This window comes from Punica granatum, chromosome 1 (assembly GCF_007655135.1).
Source record: "Punica granatum isolate Tunisia-2019 chromosome 1, ASM765513v2, whole genome shotgun sequence".
In the NCBI taxonomy this organism is placed as follows: domain Eukaryota; kingdom Viridiplantae; phylum Streptophyta; class Magnoliopsida; order Myrtales; family Lythraceae; genus Punica; species Punica granatum.
Window position 1 is genome coordinate 54,577,610 of NC_045127.1, and position 21,453 is coordinate 54,599,062.

Here is a 21,453-nt window from a genome sequence, read left to right on the forward strand (position 1 = left end):
ATCTCACGTGAGTGAGATCAAATGAATAAATGGGGTGCAAGGATAGGATGTTTATTTCATTCCATTCCATTCATTTCATTTCATTTCATTTGCGCTACTAAACAGGACCTATCATTGATCACGCAGATTTTACTTCTAACAATTATGTAAGTTCGAACTATACAGATCCGATCTAAGGACAATACTTGCAGTTGTACCACAGGGTAATGTGTCTAGGTGGGACTAAAAAGTCATTGTCACAATACGCGAAAAACATGGCTGCCTAATATTCGTCTCTAATTAGGTTTTAACTTCTCGAGCAAGTCCAAATTCTCCACTTCTCACGTACGTGTTAGAGCTCAGATCCTCACGAAGAAGATGCTTAATTCGGGTCCGCTGTTACCGTCGGGGTTCGTCATGTAATATGTCTCAGAGTCCTTCGAACCGATGACTCTTTCGAACTGTGCTCTCATGTAGGTCAGCACCCCGACTTCCATCATATCCCCGGTCTCGCTCGGGAGCACCCCGGCGCCCATCGACACAGCATGGAGCATCTGCATGATAGCCAGGTCATCCTCCGAAGGTTCCCGCCTCACTGCGTACCCGACCTTCCGCCCATTGCGGTACATCGTCCATATGGGCTCGTCGATCAGCTTTGTCTTCTCGGAAGGGTGCTTCTTCTCGCACTCCAACGCCACCCTCACGAGCCCGAGCCCCACGTCGTGGAGGAGCTTCCCTGTCGGGATGGCGAGCTCGAGGACGAGCACGGGGACGCTCTTCGGGGACTCTTGTATGGCCAGGTTTACCCTCGACTTCCGGTGCCCAAATAGGGTACCGGTAACTTTAGTCCCGCCGTGGATGTGGACCTCGTGGTGTCGGGAGCCATGGAGGGAGACGGGGATCCTGCAAGTCGGGTTTATAATCGGGAACGACCTGAAGATGGAGCGAAAGTGGCGGAAGAATTTCGAGGACCTGGACGTGTTCTTCTTCTTACTGGAGGGCTGCTGGAGGGAGATGTTAATGGTGGGGGATCTCGAGGGAGAGGGAGCGGTTTGAGGCGAAGAGGTCGGCGGGGAGATTATTCTCGGGGTCCGGGGTGGCGGTGGGAGAGCCGGGGTCGAGGACGAGGGCGGAGATTGCGGCACGGCCGGGTGGAAGGAAATGCATGGAGAAGGAGAATGCGGTCTGGTCTTGGGGTCTATAGCGGCGATCTGAATGGCCATAGTACGAATGATTGGTGGCGAGTTCATCAATTAGGTGATGATCGCAGATGTACGAGTGGTTATATATATATGAAAGGAAGATCAGTTAGTGGGGCGCACGTTGACTCTTGCATTGCCTTAAGACATTCCATCCTACGTCTGCGTTGACTATCTGGGATCAGTGTGTGCACGTTTACTTTTGAGGGAGGACAGGACCAATAACATATAAAATTGTCAATCGGCTAATACAAGATCCTTGTTATTTAGACACACATATAGAGAGGGAAACACATGCGCTAAATTGATTGGCTCAGAGTGCACTCCAATTGTCATATTTGAAGATATTATTGGGGCTTTATTTCCCCGCTTTATTAATCCGTAGTTATTCTACTTTTGTATTGTATTTCTGCCCCGTCTAACGCTGACAAAAATAAAAGATTATTATTATATCAAGTTAGAGTTGGTCCATATAAATATTATGAGCCTCCCTCGTCAATGAATCCTGGCTAGAATGAATATTCATCGTCGACTTAATTACCGAGTTGAATATGTTTCTTAATTCTGTATATGTATAATTAACGGAAGCTCGAGTGTCTGAATAAATCTCTGCAGTACAATAATAATGGAGAATGCTAAAAAAACTGCTAATCCTGAAATGGAGAGGGCATGTGTCAGCATCTCTTCTACTCTCTGCAGGCAAAACATAAGCTGATGGAATTCGACACTTTCAAAGGTAGTTTATTTATCTATTTAATAATGAAATAAGAGTAAAAATGACGCGAGTTTACTTATTAGAAAAAAAAAAAAAAAAAAAGAAGACGATAGGATCAAGTTCTTATTATGAGAAGATATGTCAAAGAAGACTGCGTCCTATTTATACTTCAACATCATCTAGGGAAGGTGGACATATTTGGTTGCATTTATGAATCTTCAGAATGGTCCTCTGAAGAAAAAATATATATATCATACCAATAGGAATTTATATATGTACTGTATTATTGTTAACGTGTTCTGTCTCCTTAACTTGCCCGATGGGAAAGCTTTAGATCAATTATGAGCTCTGCTTACAAAGTTTAGTTTTACAGGAATCGGCATAATTAAATAAGGACTCGTCACAAAATGGCCGAATTGACATAATAAGGACTCGTCACCAAATCCATGCATTGGTCACGTCGCCCCTTGAGCAAAAGGTCGATCTTCTCGTGAACTTGTATTATCCTTGACGATTGATGCGTGATCATATTTAAATGTATTTGATTAATGGATATTTGACTTACATATGATGAATTTGACTATGCTTGATTCACCTCATCCCATATCAACTGTCACTTTCCTGCAAAATTAATCTCTAATTAAGGATGAACACTGAATTTAGCAAATCTACATATGTGATGGGTATTTTATTTATAAGAAAACTGATAAAAGCGTATCTTACTATGAGTTGGGCCAACTAATTTTTGGACTGGCCCCAATTTTGGGGCTTGCAAAACTCCCAAAATGTGAAGTACAACAATAGAGAGAATTACTTTTTATTATTGATATTTTGTAGCAAAATTGCGAAAATTTGTGACATTAAATATTAACTTAAACAAAACAGATATTTCATTTTCATTTGCACATGCCATGCTTACTATTGTTGAAAATTTTCGTTACACGAAACAAAAATACTGTTAAGAAGGACTTGGTTCAATTATTTATATATCTTTTTATGTATTACATAGCAAAACAAATATACAAATTATTGAAAGAAAATCCTGACCTCCCAAAATATTCTTATACCAGCTTACTTTATTAGGATACATATTGTAACCTCCATTAGGAGATCAAAATTTTACATGCTTTATATGTTGAAAATATTTCCAACCTTTAATGTGGCTGACCCGGCACACTATCAAATAAATGATAACAACTTAATATGTTGCTCCACGATTAATTAAGTACTTTCAAAATTTCTCGCAATCGCTTCATCGATCCGCAACGTACCACCGGGGAAGAGAATTAAAAAAGGAAAAAGAAAATTCTACAAGTGAAAATTTTTTCGCTTGCCTTATAGACACTCGCAGTATTTATCAAACTGACATTTTGCACAGTATAAATTGATGATCACTCTCTTCTCTCTACTCATCACTATCTTACAGAAAATCTCTCCATGACCAGTCATACCGCTATGGCGAAAGAACGAACCTTGGTGTTGGCATGACCACACCAAAGGAGGACATTGCAGTGTGCGGGAACCTCGCCGCCATAGCTAGCCCGGGTGAGCTCGGGACAACACTGGCCCAAAAACCTTGGCCAGTAGTATTATATCGGAGGGTACGCGCCCAATAGGCTGAACCTCGGGAAGTGGAGATGGATAGGAGCTCTTTCTCCGCATCTGACGGCTCTCTTCTTAGGGGTTCTTCCTAGGCAACTCCTCCACCCTGCGAAGGTAATGGCTGCAATTGATATGTGCCATCCCTTCATGCGACGATGAGCTACAGCCTACAGGATCAGCGGTCTTAGCTAGATTGGTTTCACGGTGGCAGAGGCCATCATCTAGATACGATTGATCTGCCTGCAGCTCGTCCAGTGGACAATGTACAAGCAGCCATTAATATATATTTACCCCGCAACCAGGAACTTGCAACTAGAGAAAAGGATCCCCGAAGTACTTGTGGGACCTTGAAGCTACCCCATAGTTTCCTTGGGAAGTTGCGTGCACTGCATTACATAAGATGGAATGGCAGTGGTAGCAGAGTCGATCAGTAGGGGGCGCCCTGCTATGGAGAGGAGTTGTGCCTTCCATCCAGTCAACTTCGATTTGACTTGATCAACAAGAAAGGAGAAATTCTTCTCCTTCTTCTTCGAGGGACTGATTGGAAAGCCAAGGTGCTTACCCAAATCATCATCAGTAGCTCATATATATTCATTCGTGCCTCAAACCTCTCTCGGAAGTTAGAAGAGGTAGTCTCGTATTCATGTGAGCTGGTCTCCCCCCACCTCCGGGGTACTTCAAGTTGAATACTGATGGGTCCAGCTGTGGTAACCCAGGCAAGGCTGGAGCTGGAGGAGTGATTCGAGATAAGGCGGGAAATTGGAAGCTCGGGTTCTCCATGAACCTAGGAATTACAACTAGCGTAGTTGCAGAACTAGTTGCTATTCTTCAAGGTCTCCTTTTGGCCACATCCCAGGGCATTCAGAAACTGATTATTGAGACTGATGCTTCATTGATTTTATGAATGGATTTGGGGTTTTGGTTCAGCTAATGTGCTCCTTGAACCAGTCATCCTTAATACATAAATATATCAAACATATGGGCCAAAATTTGTGGTTTAAACATTACGGAGACATTCTGATTATGAATATCATAAACGATATGTTTAATACATAAATATATCAAACATTCATCGACCAGAACTGTATCGACTAATCAATTATTTCCAGTGGAAATTAGAGTTCTATAAGCATACACAATTTCATTGACGCTTATTGCGACTTGTTTATGATGACAACGGGTTACGGATCGACCATTTACTTTCTTTTTAACGAGAACGTCGACTTATCTAGATAGAACACGTGTAGTTGTCATTGTTTTTTTTTTTTTTTTCAAATTCAAGCCAACTTAAAAGAATTATTCATTTACACATATATATAGCTAAGTAAGAGAAACGTATATAAACACGCACACTTACGTATGGTTTTAAAAACTTCTGCAGTTTACATTGAAGCATAACAAAATATAAACCAACCCCTTAGCCACGAGAAATCGACAATTGTTAAACTGAACATCACGTCTACAGCATGAGTTCTGCGGCCGACATTTCCCCTGCAATTAATTAACCTGATCTTTCGAAAATGGCAGGTTTTTAGTTGATGATGCAGGAAAGCGCCCTATCAAGAGCTGAGCGGTTTCCAGCCCAGTTGGGTATTCATGGAAAAGAAAGAACGGTAGAATTTCATCTTACTTTCAATTCCATGAACAGAGTGGAGCCTCAGATAATGTCTCCCCAAGGCGAGATATAAGTGAGACCTCGATGAAGCGGGGCATCTACAAGCTAAAACAGAAATTCAGAACGTTTCCTTGAAGGTGAAAATAGCAAAAGTTTGAAGGTTTCCGGCACGGCAAAATGGAAAAAGAAAAAAAAATATATATGTATATATATAAAAAGAGGGACCGGTGATCTCTTCTGTAACCCGGGGAGAAAAAAAAAAGAAAAAAGAAAAAGGGACCTGAGAACATTTCATGTAGGCCCAAGTCATTGGAACATTTGTGGCATGGCATTAGGAGGGGAGGAACCAAAAGAAGCTTCAAATAATAGCATTACATTTACGGGGATACTGATGGAGGATCCTCCAGACACAATTTATCCCCGGCAAAGCAGGAAATTAACATTTCGGCAAGGCAAAAGAGTGAAAATCTGGGATGCTTTCGATGAGGCAAAAATACCTTGGAACAGAACATTATCAGTAAGGCAAAAGAGATCCGTAACGCTATCCGTTTGTTATTAGAAATAGAAGGGCCGACTCAGATAAGCTGGATCTAGTTTGTAATGTGGGTTAGATTGTTATCTGCTTGGCCGCTTACTGCGTTCAATTTGCAGATGCGTTTTATAGCGGTGTCTGTAGGTCAGATTTGATGATAACTTCGGCATGTTTTTATTGTCGTAAATATTAATTTTGTCGTGGCGGGATATGTTTTGGATCTCATCTAATTCCCCTTGACATCTATACGGATCGCTGCTACCTATGGAGCGAAGAATTACTCTTTCATTCGTAGTAATATTCATATGTTATTTGCTCCTGATGAGACGGAATTTACAAACCTATCCTCTGCTGCCAAAGAGCATGGAACAAATCTGCACGGCTATTACTACAATAATTGAACGTTGCACAGAAATTACCGGAAATCGTCATTCCTGCAGACGCATTTGGCACTCGGCTTCCTCATGATATCATATACGTGGAACTGAGATGAGATTCCAAATCATGAAGTATTATCCGTCCCGGATGAGGTGTACGATGAACCGGCTTTTAGTCCATCCTTTTGATCATCTGCATCTCAGAGTAATTTTGTTCATTTTGATTTTCGGTTGTATTTGGTTTTAAAGTTGGGTAGAGTTAAGTTTTTGTTTTGATTGATTTATAATGATTATGTTGTTGAATTATGAAAAAAAACGTAAAAAAATAATGAATAGTTTAGATAAAGTAATAATTATATTGTTGAATTGTGAAAAAAGTAATGAATAGTTGAGAGAATTTAGTATTAAAAATTGAATTGAATTGTGTAAAAAAATTAAAGAAAAAATGAAAAAAGTAATAATTATGTTGTTGAATTGAAGATAAGTAAAGTTAAAATGGAATTGAGTTGAGTAGAGTTAAAAAAATTTCTTTAGCCAAACAGGTGCCGCAATGGCTCTTTTGATTTACCATTCCAAGCCCGACTTGAAACTGGTACCTTAAATGGGATTATGTTTGAAACGCCAATTCGCCAGGAAAACCGGATTACGTGTGAAAAACCAAAACAAGAGGATTATCCTTCCAAGACAGACAACAATATAAACTTACTGCAACCCCAACGACGAAGCTTTGGTTAAAAGTTACATTTGGAATAGAAAGCAACTTCATTCGTAAAATCTCAATGACTTGGAGAACAATCTCAGCTGCACTTGGTAGTTTTCTTCCGAAAAATTCTCAAAGTTCCTCTCCGTCCAGATCTTTGTAAATGCAGATCGTCCAGAGAAGCCTTTGAGCAGTGATATCCAGAGCTTTCCCCTTCAATCTTCAGATTCCATGTAGCTCGTCGTTCCGGCCTCCCAATTCTGCTTAACAGACTGCACCCGATACTGCTGTGCGCGTAACTCTGCACCCAAAAAAAATGCGATCCCTAGTCTCCGTAGTTTCACCACAGAACTCAAGAGTCAGAAAGAGAAATCTGCATCCCCCACTCCAGCATTATGTGCTTGGTGCTTAGTCTGTTGAGCTCAGCTAACCAGCTCATAAAAGATGGCTTTGCTAGGTGGTCCGCAAACCAAACTGCTCTTCTCCAAGGTACCTCGGGGCGCTTGCTCCTGAAGCTCCCCACGCACTTACTGTAGCATATAGGATCCTGACTGGTGAACCGTGGGCGACATTGTCTTCCATCTCATAGAATAATAGAATCTTCAGCAGTAGAGAGACTTACAAATCGATGCTCTGTAACGTTCTTCAGGTCGGGCAAGGACCTTGCCATGAGAACCAAAGACTAAAAATAGACAATAGGTCAAGTTGCACTAAGCCCAAGCCTAGGGTAAGATCGACGGAGTTCAGCAAGAAACTCCGCACATCGAATGCCCGGACTTGATTTTCCTTGGGCAAAGTCTGGGAGGTCCTTCACATCAAGATCCACAAAATCCTGAGACAGACAGGACAAGATAGTTCTAGTAATCTTCAAGTCGATTACAGCACCTTTATCAGCCATTTGTTGAAGAAAATAGATAATTCCATCTTTGTCACCACTTGAAACACAACCCTTAAGCAAGGAATCGAACACAGCAGAGTCAGGTATAAAGCCAGAAGAAACTATTCTCTCGTAAACCAATTTAGCATCATCCAACTGTCCATGTTTTGATAGCCATTTGATTAGGGCAGAAAAGGTCAGCATATCGGGAGTCAAGCCCGATTTAAGCATTTCTGTGAGCAGGGCTTTGGCAGATTGAATATCCCCTGCTCTGAGAGTTCCATCTATCATAATATTGAACGATGCAACATCTGGTTCGAGGTTTGCTATCCTAATTTCCTGAAACAACCTATTTGCTTGTTCCAAACTACTCTCCTTGCACAAAAATGCCATTAACGTATTGAAGTCTGCCAAGACAGGACAGGGCTCAGAAGCCCTCATCTTCATGAAGAAACCCTTTGCTATGTTCATCAATCCAATCTTGCACATTCCATCAATGATAGAACTATAGGTAACTGAATTAGGTTCCAAGCCCAGTTCGTGAATTTGTCTCCATACTTGCATAGCCTCATGAATTCTTCCAGCCCCTAGATACCCGGAAAGCAAGGTATTATAAGTTACTACGGTACCAGGAGTCCCCCTCTTTGCCATCTTACGATAGATTTTAAGAGCATCATCCACACGCCCATTTTTGAAAAGCCCATTCATCAGCATGTTAAAAGTCTTAACATCGGGCTTGGCATAGTTTTTATCACTCACCATCAGATTGAACAGATGGATCGCCTCCTCAGTCCTGCCTTTGTTGCAAAGCCCCATCAGCAACGCATTATAAGTAACCGCATCACGCTCTTTCCCTTTCTCCGTCATCATACCGAAGATTCTAAATGCTTCATCGATCAGACCTTCCTTGCACAGCCCATGAATTACAATATTATAAGTCACAGAATTCGGCTCCTCACCCTTCTCCACCATCAGGTTCAGCATCTCCACTGCTTTCTTCACGACTCCCTTCTTGCATAGGCCATCAATCAAACTTGTATAAATATAAACATCGGGGTGAATCCCACGTTCAATCATAGCATCCAACATCACCATGGCTTCTTCGAATCTCCCCATCTTAGAAAGGCCATTTACTAAGGAGTTGAACGTAATTACGTTAGGGAAAATTCCTTTATCCACCATCTCATCTAAAAGTTCTTTCCCCCGATCGTAATTCCCTATTCGACAGAACCCATTTATCAGAGCCCCGTACACCACCACATCAGCATCAAGGCCCTGCTCTTTCATATCGTGCATCATCTCCGCGGCCTTCTCGACTCTGCCGACCTTACAGAGCCCATCCATCAGAGTGGTGTACGTCACCAAATTCGGGAAACATTTCACCGTCTTCATTTCAACCAAAAGCTCCACAGCATCATCAATTTTCTTAGCCTTGCAAAGTCCATTTATCATCACGTTGTAACTGATAACATCAGGCAACACGCCGTTGCCCTCCATCTTGCGGAAAAACTCCGCTGCCGCCTCAACCCCACAGTTCCTACACAATCCATTTAGCACGACATTCATCACATAAGCGTTCACGCTGAAACCGCGCCTCAGCATCAACCCCAACGCACCTAAGGCAAGTCCAGTACTGCCTGCATTCACGAAACACTCGACTAAACCTCTCAATGCAACAAACCTAGGCGGGACACTGGACCGGGCCATCTTCGTGTAAACAGAGAGGGCAAGCTCGTAGTTTTTGGACCTCACCAGGGCGTCGACGAGGGAGCTGGAGGTCGAAGGAGATGGTGGCGAGCCGGAGTCGATTGAGAGATGGAACAGGGAAGCTGCCTCTGTGAATTGACGCGAACTCGGCTTCTCCAGGAGAGATCGAAGCTGGGAATCGACGGTGCCGAGTGAAACCGGAGGCGCAGACATTGAAGAGAAGCCTCTCAATGGAGGCCTCAGCATTGATCTCTTCCTCATACTGAGCGTGGAGCTCTGCGTTCCAGTCGGTGAAGCAGAGCAGCAGAAGACCAGACCGCCGGTAAGAGGATGAACGAAAGAGACCGGTAATGTGCCACTGGGCCAGAGAAATCAGTTTATCTGGGCTTTTTTGGGCCCCGAGTTCAAGGCCCAAAATTTGATGGGCTAAGACCGAATGGGCCCACATACAGCGTCAGTTTCGAGAGACAGAGACTGTCCCCCCCCCCCCCCCCCCCCCCCTCCTTCCCTCGTAGCCGATACGATACTCCTTCGGTTCTTCCCCTCCTTCGACGGAATCGGTAGCTCCTCCGGCGACCGACCCGAGCTTCGCGCGGCAAGAGATACAGAGCCTTCAGGTACTTTGCCTCTCCCACTTTCGCGATCGTTACTGTCTGTGGAAATCCATTCTTGTTCGATCTGAGTGGAATTGTCTGATGTTCTTCTGAAACTCCGGTGCCGATCCTCCAGTCAGTCGCCCTCTTGCTCCTGTCTGTGTCTTCGGCTCATTCATTTGTCTTATTTCTGACGGAAGTATTCATGGCGTGTGTGCTTCAGGTTCCAGCTGGTTCTCGTGTCACTTCTGAAGAATGTTCAAGAACACGTTCCAATCTGGTTTTTTATCTATCCTATACAGTCTAGGGTATTGATTTCTTGTTCCTCTATCCCTTCAGAAGTTCTAGATTTTAATTGGTCGTTGGCCTTTGTTGCACTCGTTGTTCGTAGTAGTAAAGCTATGCATTTGTATTTCTGCAGGAGCAAGCCTTTGCAGATATGGGATAAAGAAGGTAGCTTTCTCGTTTGTCTCTGTTGCTTTTCGGGTTTAGAGATCGCGTGCTTAACAGCATGTGTTTAGCTTTAATATGAACAAAAGGCGCTGTATGAGTTCATCCCGTATTCGTGCCTGCACCTGTTTCTAAAAGGTGTGTTTTTGCTGATTACTTGTCCTGTATTGAGTCCCTTGCAGTGGTCAATGGTCATGTAAAGCGGCCGCAAGATGAGGACATTCAGTCGAATGTTCTCGAGATCATCGGCTCGAACATCCAGTCCACGTACATAACATGCCCTGCCGACCCCTCTGCAACGCTCGGTATAAAGCTGCCATTCTTGGTTATGATCGTAAAGAGTCTCAAGAAGTATTTCACTTTCGAGATTCAAGTGCTGGATGACAAGAACGTCAGGCGACGGTTCCGAGCTTCTAACTTTCAAGTGTGTAAGTTTGCCTTTGTTTGCTATTGCTTGCCTCTAAGCCATGCCTCTAAGTGTGGTTTTGTCCACATCATGGATCATAATGATAGCACTCAGCGAACGTTATGTTCTGTGCTTACAAATTTGATACCTGACTGACATATGGACCTTGGTCTAGCGCCAGGGGGATGTTAACCTGGTATATGGTTCTTGGATTCTAAGCTAGCACTGAATCGATGAATGTTTAGTGCATACATAATTTGATCTTTAGTCAAGAAGCAAGCTACCAGTTTCTATTGTTTATTTGTCTTTGACGTGGTTTTTTCACGGTGCAATCATCTAGTTCATGCAAGTGAAGAAAGCTATCCATGAACCTTTGAAAAAAGACAAATAATATGAATGTTAATTAATGATAAGGTAGAATCTTAGCTCATGATTCATTTAATCCGTGCCTTCTGATGAGAGCACAAGGATATCGTACATGTCTATATGTTCTTTCAGCTTATGGTATGGTCATGATTGATGAGTGGTGGAATTAGACGCTATATATCAAGTTTTCAACACAGGATAGCTGTTCTTATTGCTGAAAGACCTTGTCGTGTTCTGTTGAGTGATCTCAAATATCTACCCCATGCATTGAAAGTATTGAAATTGCTAGTAACTTTAAAATCCATGTACTATAGGCTATGACTAGAGTGAAGCCATATGTTTGTACTATGCCATTGAAGATGGACGAAGGATGGAACCAGATTCAGCTGAATCTTGCCGATTTCACGAGGAGAGCATATGGGACCAATTACGTCGAAACCCTGCGAGTTCAGGTGCATGCCAACTGCCGCCTGAGGAGGATATATTTCTCGGACCGGCTTTACTCCGAAGAGGAGCTCCCACCAGAATTTAAACTCTACCTTCCCATGCAGGTTAAAATTTGAAAATTTGACCATTAGGCTTTCCTGTTTCTCTCTTGCTTTCGCTCGTTATATCGGAGTATCTTACTTATATCTGTATGCTATTTGCAGAAAACATGAAGTTGGCACGAGCCTGTCTTATGTAGGAGCTGGTGGTCAATAGTTGTACATCAGACATACGCTCTTATTAGGCTATAAGATTCATGAGGGGACATATTGGAATATCTTGATCTCTTGTTTATTGGGTTTCTTGTAGAACAAATCTTCACGTCTTCTATGATCTCTAGTGAGTTTCTCTAATGTTATTTGCTTGAAAACGTCTGAATTTTGACACATGGACTGATGATGATTGCTACAGCTAAGAATATGGTTATGCCCTCCAATATATTTCTTCAAAGATCATTTTGTTGCAAACCGATTTCATCAGTTAGGAATTCAAAACTCATGATCCCAGACTCTTTGAGGAAAATGTTATAAATGAACTTAATTACCTGGATGGGCCAAGGATGAGGCATCATCTGATATTAATTATGATTTCCAATGTAGTCGCATTTGGTTGCCAAGGATGTCCGGTCTCTCAGTCCCCTTGGGTGGGAAATTCCTCTAAATCGTTATATTTTAAATTTGTTTTACAACTTACAATCGTAAAATTATGCCCTTCCTTAAATTACTATTCACCCCTCATCACGTTATCTTTGTGTTTTTCGAGAAAAGTTGCAGTAGAATCTACTGCTCTATGATGTCAAGAAACATAAATTTTGAACTCGGCTGTCAAAATCATCAAGCTACATAGACGATAAACATGACCTGCTGCTCATAACTTTCCGACTGCATGACACCTGCAATCTTGGCCCGTTAACAAGCACTAAAAGGGAGAAAATATTCAATGAGTATCTCTTCCAAAGTTGAATGAGTAAAAATCAATCAAAATGCTTATCAGTAGGAACCTGTGGGCCCATTGTGAGGTCAGCTTTTCACTTTCAAACATTTTCATTGGGTGTTACACATTCAAGTAAACGAGTAAGACTCACCCAATATTTGCTCCACTAAAGGGACCATAAAGTAGCTTCCGAGTCTTCAGATGTGGCAGTCTATGGCGTCTCAGCTTAGCTTACTGCATCGACATCGACATCGACCTCTGCATCGGTCTCCCCATCAATCGTCCCAGCTTCTGCTTCTGCATCCGCTTCGAGTTGCCCGCTGTCAGGGTCTGCATCAGTATCAGGGCTTTCCTTTAACTGTTCTTCTGGCGTTGGAGTACCACCCTGAGAGACACCACCAGCAACCGGCGTTGCATCTGCTTCCATTGGTGTGGCTGAGGAATCGAGGTCACCCCTCACAGCTTCATCATTCTCGCTTGCAGGTGTGGCAATCTTGACCCGAAAGAGGGGGAAAAAAACTGAGTAAAATCCAAAACAGGCTATGTACTCTGAAGGAAAGGGTTTCCTCACCTCAGCACAGACCTACACTATGTGTCTAATGTCTGCATGTTATGAGGATGATGAATGAAAGACAATTTCCTACAGAACCAATTGCCCGGTCAAAAAGAGTTGCACAAATACCTGGTTTTCTTCAGCTTGGAGTGTAGCATTCCTCGATTCTTCCTTCTTTGCACGTTTAGACCTTTCGTTTGGTTTAGCCTGGTACTTGGAACGAACCTCGTGTGGCAAAAGATCCAATGGTACAACCCCTTCAATACCATGGTCCGTGAACTGCAATGAGCAGAGCCAAAACAGTCATCATCAAATCGAATGAAGCAACCACGCACTAAATAATATGTTGAATTTAAAGTTGATCATACTCGAGAGAACCCTTCCAAGTCCTGTCGAGCTGAGAAACGAAGACCTTTCCAGCAATAAACCTGCATTAGACCACCAGAATACCACACAACTTATGAATAACCCAACATTAAACCAGTTCAAGTCTTTGATCCATGACCAACCAGCCACATCATACTGGTTCCTGTTTAAGCAAATTCAACTTCCACTTGTATTTTATTTGTTTTGGAACTAGACTAGACCGCACTAGAAGAGGAGGTACTTTAATATGCCGACCAGAATTGCAGACAAATGCCCGATTCAATATCAAGAACCAGCATAAAGGATGATAAAAGAATAATCTATGGTTCAGAATTGCAAGTGACTGCAATATAATACATTGCTCAGAATCAGATCACACCCACCCTTAATTAGCGCAAACCATGTGGCCTGAAAATGATAATAAAAAGCACCAAACAGTGCCACTCAGACTTCTCCAAAGAAGCCATGGCTCATATAACCTCACCTTCATCCACCCTGACATGGTTAACCGCTTAGACCTAGGTAAACTTTGGCTGCCGAATTAGTAAACCATCATCAAGTTCAGAAATATTGTTTTAAGTGTCAAAGGGAATGATCTAAATTCACTAGTTCCATCATATTTTCATTTAACATTCATTTCCCTGGTCTATCTAAAAGATGCCACACTTTTAGACATAAAACAGTCGAACTTATAGCATTTGCCACAATGTGGGACAATAATTCACCCTAATAACATGAGATCAATGGATAAAGCACCAGACTGCATAAAACAAAATTAAGTGTACCAAGGATAAAGATAGAAAACAAATTCATGAACCAAAAGCTACCCGATTGTTCTTGTGATGATATTCTTCTTCTATTCCAGTTGAGTCATCCATCTGTATTTACATGAAAAGATAGCTGAAGGTTAACTCACAAATAAAAGGGAGAAACAAGATTAGAAACTCAAAACAGCAACCATCAAGTAAGAAGTATGCCTACATCTTCAGCCAAGGGTTTCCAATAATCCATGATAGAAGGAGTGCGGACACGTTGAGGATCAGTTAATGCATTCTGTGAACAAAAAAGATTTGAGATGACAAGTTAAGAAGGCTCACTTGACATTCTTAAGAGATAAACCTGCAACGATAGGCAACATTTTAATCTTTAGAAGTAATGACTGGTCAAACATCAACCTAGATGACAGAACATAAAACGACACTAGAGTAAAGGAGCCCCTTCCTCTTGATCTCAATTGCATGGAAAAGGGTTTCCAGTGTGTGTGTGTGTGTGTGTCCGCGAGAACAGAGGGGAGAGGAAGTAGCACATACTGGATTTTGATCTGCCCATCTCCAAAGTTGTGACAATTCTTTATTTCCTAGTCGCCACCTTGGTCTCCTGAAAGATTCACACGAGCAACTTCTTGTAATCGTATCTAGATAGAAGCACAAATATTTGATTTATGAATATAACGAAGGCCCACGTTCCTAGTATAGGTCAATAAATTCATTTGACTGATAAATTTTCTCAGATCAAGTAGATAATAACAGAATAGGCACGTTTTAAAGGTTAGCCAACCAATTTTCCCAGTGGAAGAAACTCCATTCCTCACTCCCATACTAATTAATCTTCTTAAGGAGATTACTTCTAGAAATATACCTTGAATGAAGATTCTAGGAGAACCTTTTCCTATAGTTGTGCATGTACAAACATTACCAGCGTACCTTTTCTTTGTGCTATCTTGTGCCTTCTTCTCCAGTGGTTGCTTCTCAAAAGGTGGACAGCCATCGCGCTTCCACCAAACCTGGCAAGTGGCAGCATGGATATTCACAACAATTAAACTAGACTAATGAGGATCAGTCAAGAGAAGATGTGCAGAACGATGAGAGTGAAAGAGAGAAGGGAAAGGATGCCCTTACCCAATTCTTTTCCCGTTCTAATATATGCTCAATCTTATGAAGAAAATCTTTGCCCTTAGGTGGAGTTACTTCAAGCATCTTCTTGACACGATCCTCCCATGTTTTTATCTCTTCTTTCTGAAATATGCAATGATTTAGAAGCTAAGAGATCAATATATGGTCAATTCAGGGAAAGAGAAAAAACACTAACCATGCCTTCAGATGGCAAATCTTTGTCATTCTTTCCTGGGTACTAAGCCACAACAAAATTCTTATCAACTAACCGCAACTAAAGCAATAAAAAAATCACCAATCAAATAGCTAGCAAAGCTGGCATCATCTATTACCCTAAGGTAGTCGAACAAGATCAGGCACTGCACGAGAATATGGCGCCTAAAACTGGGATCCTTCAACTGTAGCATAAAGACAAAACGTCAGCAGATATACTTATTTAAATCAAATATCACGGTGATAATATAACTCTACTTCCAATGGCCCTTACTTCCAAACCCATGAGTTTGCTGCTGGTAAGATATTTTATGCTATAATTGGCTGCCTCTTCCTCCATATTAATAGCATCCCCCTCTTCATCAGTCAAAGGTTGAGCTTCAAAGGTATTTAGAACAACCTGAGCAAAATACAAGAGAAATAATTGTAATAGAAGAATCTATTTGAACTACCCAAAGTAGCAGAGCACCAATTCCATACCATTAAACTGGATGTAAATTTCAGCCACTTGGTTGGAGCAAGGCTTAATGAAGGAGGGTTACAAAAGTACTCCTGAAAATTCCCAAAAATAAATAAAATAAAATCAAAGAAAGAAAGAAAGAAAGAAAAAGAAAAAGGATCGGTACAAATAAAATTTTCGCCAAGGCACAAGAACATCTGATCATGAGCTATACTCAATGCCACATTATTCTAACTTCTAAACCTCAAGCTAATGGATGGAGGGGCCTAGATTGCACAGCACTGATGTAGTATGCCCATTCTCGCGGCAAAATCACCGTTTATGTGTAGGACTAAGACGGAATTAAACACCATATTCATGAGACCTGAACATGAATTCACATATATGTGAATAAAATGAACCTATATGGATATCCTAGCAACCTTATGGTGAAAGGAGAACAGAATCAAACAGCTTTATCCTGTTTTCATAAAAATAATCTTCGTTTCAAAAAACTGCTCCTAGAAGGTACATTTATACCTGCAAACTCCAAAAGGTTTTATAGAAGTTGAAATCGATGGCAATACCTGAAAAAGAACAAGACAAAAGAGAACTTCTAAGTATATATCTAGAAGAAACAAGGTTACTTGGAGGAAAGTAAAGCAATAGCATTGAATAGTAGTATATCCCATACCAGCTGGAGGCTCTTTCTCATAACTAGTTTCATTTGATGTGTTAAACACTCCTTTGATATTCACAGCTGCATCATCATCGGAAATGGAACGTTTGAAAAAAAATGTAGGTATTATCACTCAAATGATGAAGAAAACTCGTGGTCGAACGGGTGATTACCTGAACGCTCTGATAGCGGGAAAAAATGAGCCAGAAACATGAGGATACGTCCGCAAAACACCACATCATTTGCCTTTATCATATAAAAGATGAATTAATAAACACAAATAACCTTAAGTAAGACATCATCATCATGATTGCACATGTGATTTTGATTAGCGCTTCAGAGTTGGGAGACCCAATAAAGATTTTGAAATATATCACAATACCATCCCGAGGCTTCCCAAGTAGAAGACCTGGCTAAATACCTTAACGGCTTCCTATTCATAAGGGTTATGAAAAGAACATTTACGCTCGGAAAGTGTACAGTTGAGGAGAAGCATCATAGCATGTCTAAGCACTCCGTTAGAATAAGTATGTCCTCATGTGGATCTCAACAATCAGTTATTCTGATTCTACATATTGATTACTTTAAAGCAAAGAAATAAGAGAAAGGAACTTTTCATGGAAGTAATGTTATTGCTTGAACAAACAGATTACCAAGAGAACCAGAAGTCCTTCACTGTCATTGAAAATAAGGATTTTTAAGGGAAATTAAAAAAGGATATGACATAAAATGAGGAATCATCACCTAAAGCCTTAAAAAGATCAGACAATATGCTGTTAGTCAAGGGAAAAGTACTTCAACTTTCTCAGCCCACTAGAATAATGAACCAATGGCAATATCATGTCAAGCACTCAAAAGTCTTCTCAGCCATTGGAACTTCCCCACCTAAGAACTCAACTTCTGAATCCTCCAAAGTTAAATATGCAACACAGAAATCATAATCTATCTGCCACAAACACCAAACAAGATTTTCCCATTACAAGCCAAAAGTTTAGCATGCAATTTTAAATGAAAGACAAAGCTAGACTATATATTAATATAAGGCAGAAGCCATGGAGAAATCAGAGTGAAAATTGCAGCAAAGTTTCAATAGACTACCCTTAATGCTGAGAAGGAAAATTTACTACCTTTGATAATCGACGTAATAGTTGATTGCATGTTCTCAACATCACAAGTTTTCCACGAGCAAAAAGCTCTTGCTGTAAATCAATTTAATCAGAAAATTAGAGTCACGATTAAAATCATATTCCAGACCCTCAATCATCAAGTTACATGCCTTTCCAAGGATATCTTGTTTCCTCTCAATATAACCAAATACGTCCTTGCAATTCCTCATGGTAGACATTTCAGTCAAGTCTTCCAACAGCTGGAATATCATGCCGCCTTCAATGTGCTCCTTTTCACAAAGATACAACACAATGTCTGGAAGCAACAGAGATATGAGAGTAAGGAAAAGAGCAAGGAAACAACCATTTAGCAAAAAAATAGTAAAGCGGAGGCTGGCCACAAAAGAAAATAAAAAGAATATATAAAAGTAGTACATGCTCAATCTAACATATGGTAACAATATCATCCCAAGCAAATTTCCACCATATGGAATCACAGGTCCATGGTCCATCAACATCAATTTTCGGAAAATCTAATATCCATTCTTCATATCTAATATTCCTGAGGACTCCTCAACCACAAAGATAGCCAGGCTTTCTACTAATACCAAAGAAAATGTTCAATTTCTAACAGAAAGTAATAATCAAAACCATCAAATGGTCATCTAAGGCAATTTATATCTTTGTCACATCAATCATTCTTCTCATCAGTCAATATCTCTCTTGCAACGTATAATCACTATTAAATTCATTTCATATTTCTTCCCTTGAAAGTTCTTCCAGGATATCATAACTCAGTTCCTGATATCTCCTAGAAGCCCAAATGAATTCAATAAATTGACAAATCTCCAAACAAAAGTTAAATCAGAAAATCTTAACAAAAGCAATTGAAAGGGAGTCGTCATGTTAAGTACATCTCATCTAAAATTACCAAGAAGTCGAGGAATATGTCCTAGGGTAGTTTCTGCATCGTCAACAGATTGGCCATACTCCATAATTGGGGCCCCTGACTGTACAGCAGATGACTGCTTGACATAACAATAAACCAAAAGATCAAGTCAGATATCTATACATAGCTCTGAGCAGAAAAGTTTCACAAACTGCCCCAATGAAAGGACATACAGTATTATGTAAACACAACAGAACCCTTTTCCAAGAAAAGAGGCGCGGCGATTGAAACTTGGAATACAACTATAGACTAGAATATTGCAAATAATAATAGGATCATTCATGCTCAATAACAAGATTAAATCACTTTGAAATAATACTAAATACAGTATTTCACGTCTTCAGCAGTAAAATGCTGATGATAAAGTTCAGAGATAAGTTTAAGCCAATCATACAGAAAGCATGAGACTAGGCAACTAAATGGCTTAGAATAAAAACCTACTAATTTATCGAATAACCCATAAGCAAAAAATGCTCAAGTAAACAGATTACAAAGAGGGTGCAGAAAAACATATTTTAGGAACAGGGAGCAGAGCATGCCGTGTGTGAAAGGCAAAGCACTGCATCTTGCCCAACTTAATGTTCCCCAACAATCCCTCACTGTCCAACATCAAGTTTCAATTACTTCACTGCATCTATTGCAGTAAACAAACTAACTAACGGAACAGCTAAACTCCCTGTTGTATGATATTTAAGGCAAAACATATAGATTTTAACAGTAAGAGATTTATTTGTGATAAAAGCTTCAGAGAAACTCTTTTCCTGCGAGTATCATAACCGTAAATCAGAGCCCTACCCAACTCAACATGATCTGCCAGCTAGACAGCGAAGGTAAGAAAACATAATTCTTAGAAAAACAAAGGAGAAAAGCTAACATACCACCAGGTCCTGTAGTAACGTCCGAAGAATATTTTCAAGAAGCTGGTTCTCATCTTGCACTAACTTTGTTCGTTTCTGTCGAGAAAAAAATTATATTCATTATGTTTTACTCGGATATTCACTTAAAACCAAAATAGAGTTTTAATTAGTAGCTAGAGCCATTGTGTTGTATTTACAGACTTGTAGTCCAAACCCTCCACGCACAGGCCCGCAAGAAATGCTAAAATTTGATAATAAAGAATAACCATTAGGTCTAGCAGATTCTGACGAGAACATCCTGCTACTACTCCATGGGAAGTTTGAACATTCAAGAACTTAAACTCGTGCCTCCAGAAACGGTGATTGATTTTTCACTTATTCATGCTATCATTCTCTAATATCGAAAACTTTCCAGATAGCTCAGGTAACCGAATGTGACGGGAACGGGAATACCTGAGGTTTTATGACTTCCTGAACTATACGGAGGGCAAAGTTTTCCGGTGGCCCTGGTTGCAGAATTGCCCTTTTAAATGCTTCCTGAGAATCAAACTCCATCAGGAATCTAACCGAAAGATGAAGAAATTAACTAACTGTTGAATCACAAAGACAGCGCAGCAAGAAAAATGAACTTAAAGCTCTGTTGACTACCTAAATATGTTAGTCGAGCTCAGGAACAATGAAAGAGCAATCGAACAACTTCAGCGACGAGAGTGAGATCATGAACAGTTTTCTTACCATGCTAGTTGTTCAGCGATACAATGAAAGATTCCTCAATTGAAGGCCGAAACCCAAAATCAACGACAGTGAATCAGCTCTCGGGCGTTTGGAGAGAATGAGAGAAGCAGCATGAGATGATGAATGAATGAAGTGATCGAACCCAACTGTTTCTGTAGCTGGATATATCAGAAGATATCAGGAGCTCCCATGTTAGCTCCGAGCTTAAAGCTCACCGAGGAAACGAGAGACTGTGTGAGCGGGATGTATACGGAACATAGCAGATTGGAGTTAGCCAGCTTCAGTAGGCGGAGGAGGAAGAAAGGCGAGAAGCAGGCGGCAGCGTTTAATAATTCGGCCCAGTTTCGGTCGAAAATATTCTCATGGGCCAGCAGACAGTCAAGGGCCTTCTCGGCCCTTAAGAATTATAGCTTCGACCTAGAAGAACTTTGGTTGCAGTGGAATAAGAATGGAATGAAATCTCTATGCAAGTACGATTATGTTTTCATTTTTCTTTTTTTACCAATTATATGCACTGAAGAGTATATTCATGTCTTCGTTCAATCGTGAGCATTTTATGTTTCGGACGAAGCCTGCCAAACCGAACTCAGTAAGTACTCGCAGAGGCCTTCGCCGCTGCACTCACGAAGACAAACCTTGCCAGAGGGACCCATGAGCTCATGAACGTCTTGAACGGACGGTAAGCCCCTCCCAGAAAGAGGACATTTTAGGTTGCACTGCTCTTTCAGGCCCAGGGGGGCTCCGCGAGCCCCTACTCTAAGGCTTAAGGGCTCAATGAGCCTCCTACCGACATTGTTTTCAGTGATCCATACAGTCACAGCGGCGAGACGATAAGAGAGCTGGTGAAGATATTGCTGAGAGCTCTTTTGAAATCGACCAAGAGGAGAGGACGGACCAGTTTGGATTTTGAGGAAGATCTTGGTAGGAAAAGATCCCATCGGGGACTCTTTTTCCGCATCAGCAAGCATAAGCGCACGGATCACATTTATTACAATACAAAAAGGCAACCTCAAAGTTCACCGAAAAAAAAAAAACCTCAAAGTGGTTATATAATAGTTAGTTAAAGATATATCAAATACATGACAACTAGTCATATAATCCGCGGGTTTTAAATACTTTTTTGAGAT

The 21,453-nt window shown here is 40.9% G+C and overlaps 4 protein-coding genes across 6 annotated transcripts; 1 reads left to right on the top strand and 3 right to left on the bottom strand.

Moving 5' to 3' along the window:
• Nucleotides 1–45: 45 nt before the first annotated feature.
• Nucleotides 46–1,380, bottom strand: LOC116192454 (protein MIZU-KUSSEI 1). The gene has a single exon (XM_031521009.1). The coding sequence runs from the start codon at nt 1,227–1,229 to the stop codon at nt 339–341; it is 891 nt and encodes a 296-aa protein (XP_031376869.1). The 5' UTR covers nt 1,230–1,380; the 3' UTR covers nt 46–338.
• Nucleotides 1,381–6,647: 5,267 nt separating this feature from the next.
• Nucleotides 6,648–9,735, bottom strand: LOC116192439 (pentatricopeptide repeat-containing protein At4g28010). The gene has a single exon (XM_031520993.1). It carries the CDS (start codon nt 9,562–9,564, stop codon nt 7,420–7,422), a length of 2,145 nt encoding a protein of 714 aa, XP_031376853.1. The 5' UTR covers nt 9,565–9,735; the 3' UTR covers nt 6,648–7,419.
• Nucleotides 9,736–9,796: 61 nt separating this feature from the next.
• Nucleotides 9,797–12,040, top strand: LOC116210161 (cilia- and flagella-associated protein 20). The gene is made up of 6 exons (XM_031543986.1): nt 9,797–9,920; nt 10,120–10,204; nt 10,318–10,349; nt 10,529–10,770; nt 11,433–11,669; nt 11,769–12,040. Exons 2-6 carry the CDS (start codon nt 10,152–10,154, stop codon nt 11,775–11,777), a joined length of 573 nt encoding a protein of 190 aa, XP_031399846.1. The 5' UTR covers nt 9,797–9,920; nt 10,120–10,151; the 3' UTR covers nt 11,778–12,040.
• A 359-nt stretch (nt 12,041–12,399) lies between these two features.
• On the bottom strand, nt 12,400–20,614 carry LOC116210141 (THO complex subunit 1). Of its 3 annotated transcripts, XM_031543962.1 has the most exons (21): nt 20,327–20,614; nt 20,045–20,128; nt 19,613–19,687; nt 18,717–18,810; nt 17,956–18,101; nt 17,807–17,878; nt 16,853–16,925; nt 16,695–16,760; nt 16,541–16,587; nt 16,042–16,113; nt 15,836–15,961; nt 15,681–15,746; nt 15,545–15,586; nt 15,355–15,471; nt 15,160–15,239; nt 14,767–14,833; nt 14,438–14,509; nt 14,284–14,334; nt 13,459–13,518; nt 13,220–13,369; nt 12,400–13,030 (listed from the first exon to the last, which is right to left on the bottom strand). In XM_031543962.1, the coding sequence occupies exons 1-21, from the start codon at nt 20,327–20,329 to the stop codon at nt 12,764–12,766; spliced, it is 1,830 nt and encodes a 609-aa protein (XP_031399822.1). In that variant the 5' UTR covers nt 20,330–20,614; the 3' UTR covers nt 12,400–12,763. The 3 variants fall into 3 exon arrangements, with proteins under 3 accessions (XP_031399822.1, XP_031399838.1, XP_031399831.1); XM_031543978.1 differs by lacking the exon at nt 16,042–16,113; XM_031543971.1 differs by lacking the exon at nt 15,545–15,586.
• Between the last annotated feature and the right edge of the window lie 839 nt (nt 20,615–21,453).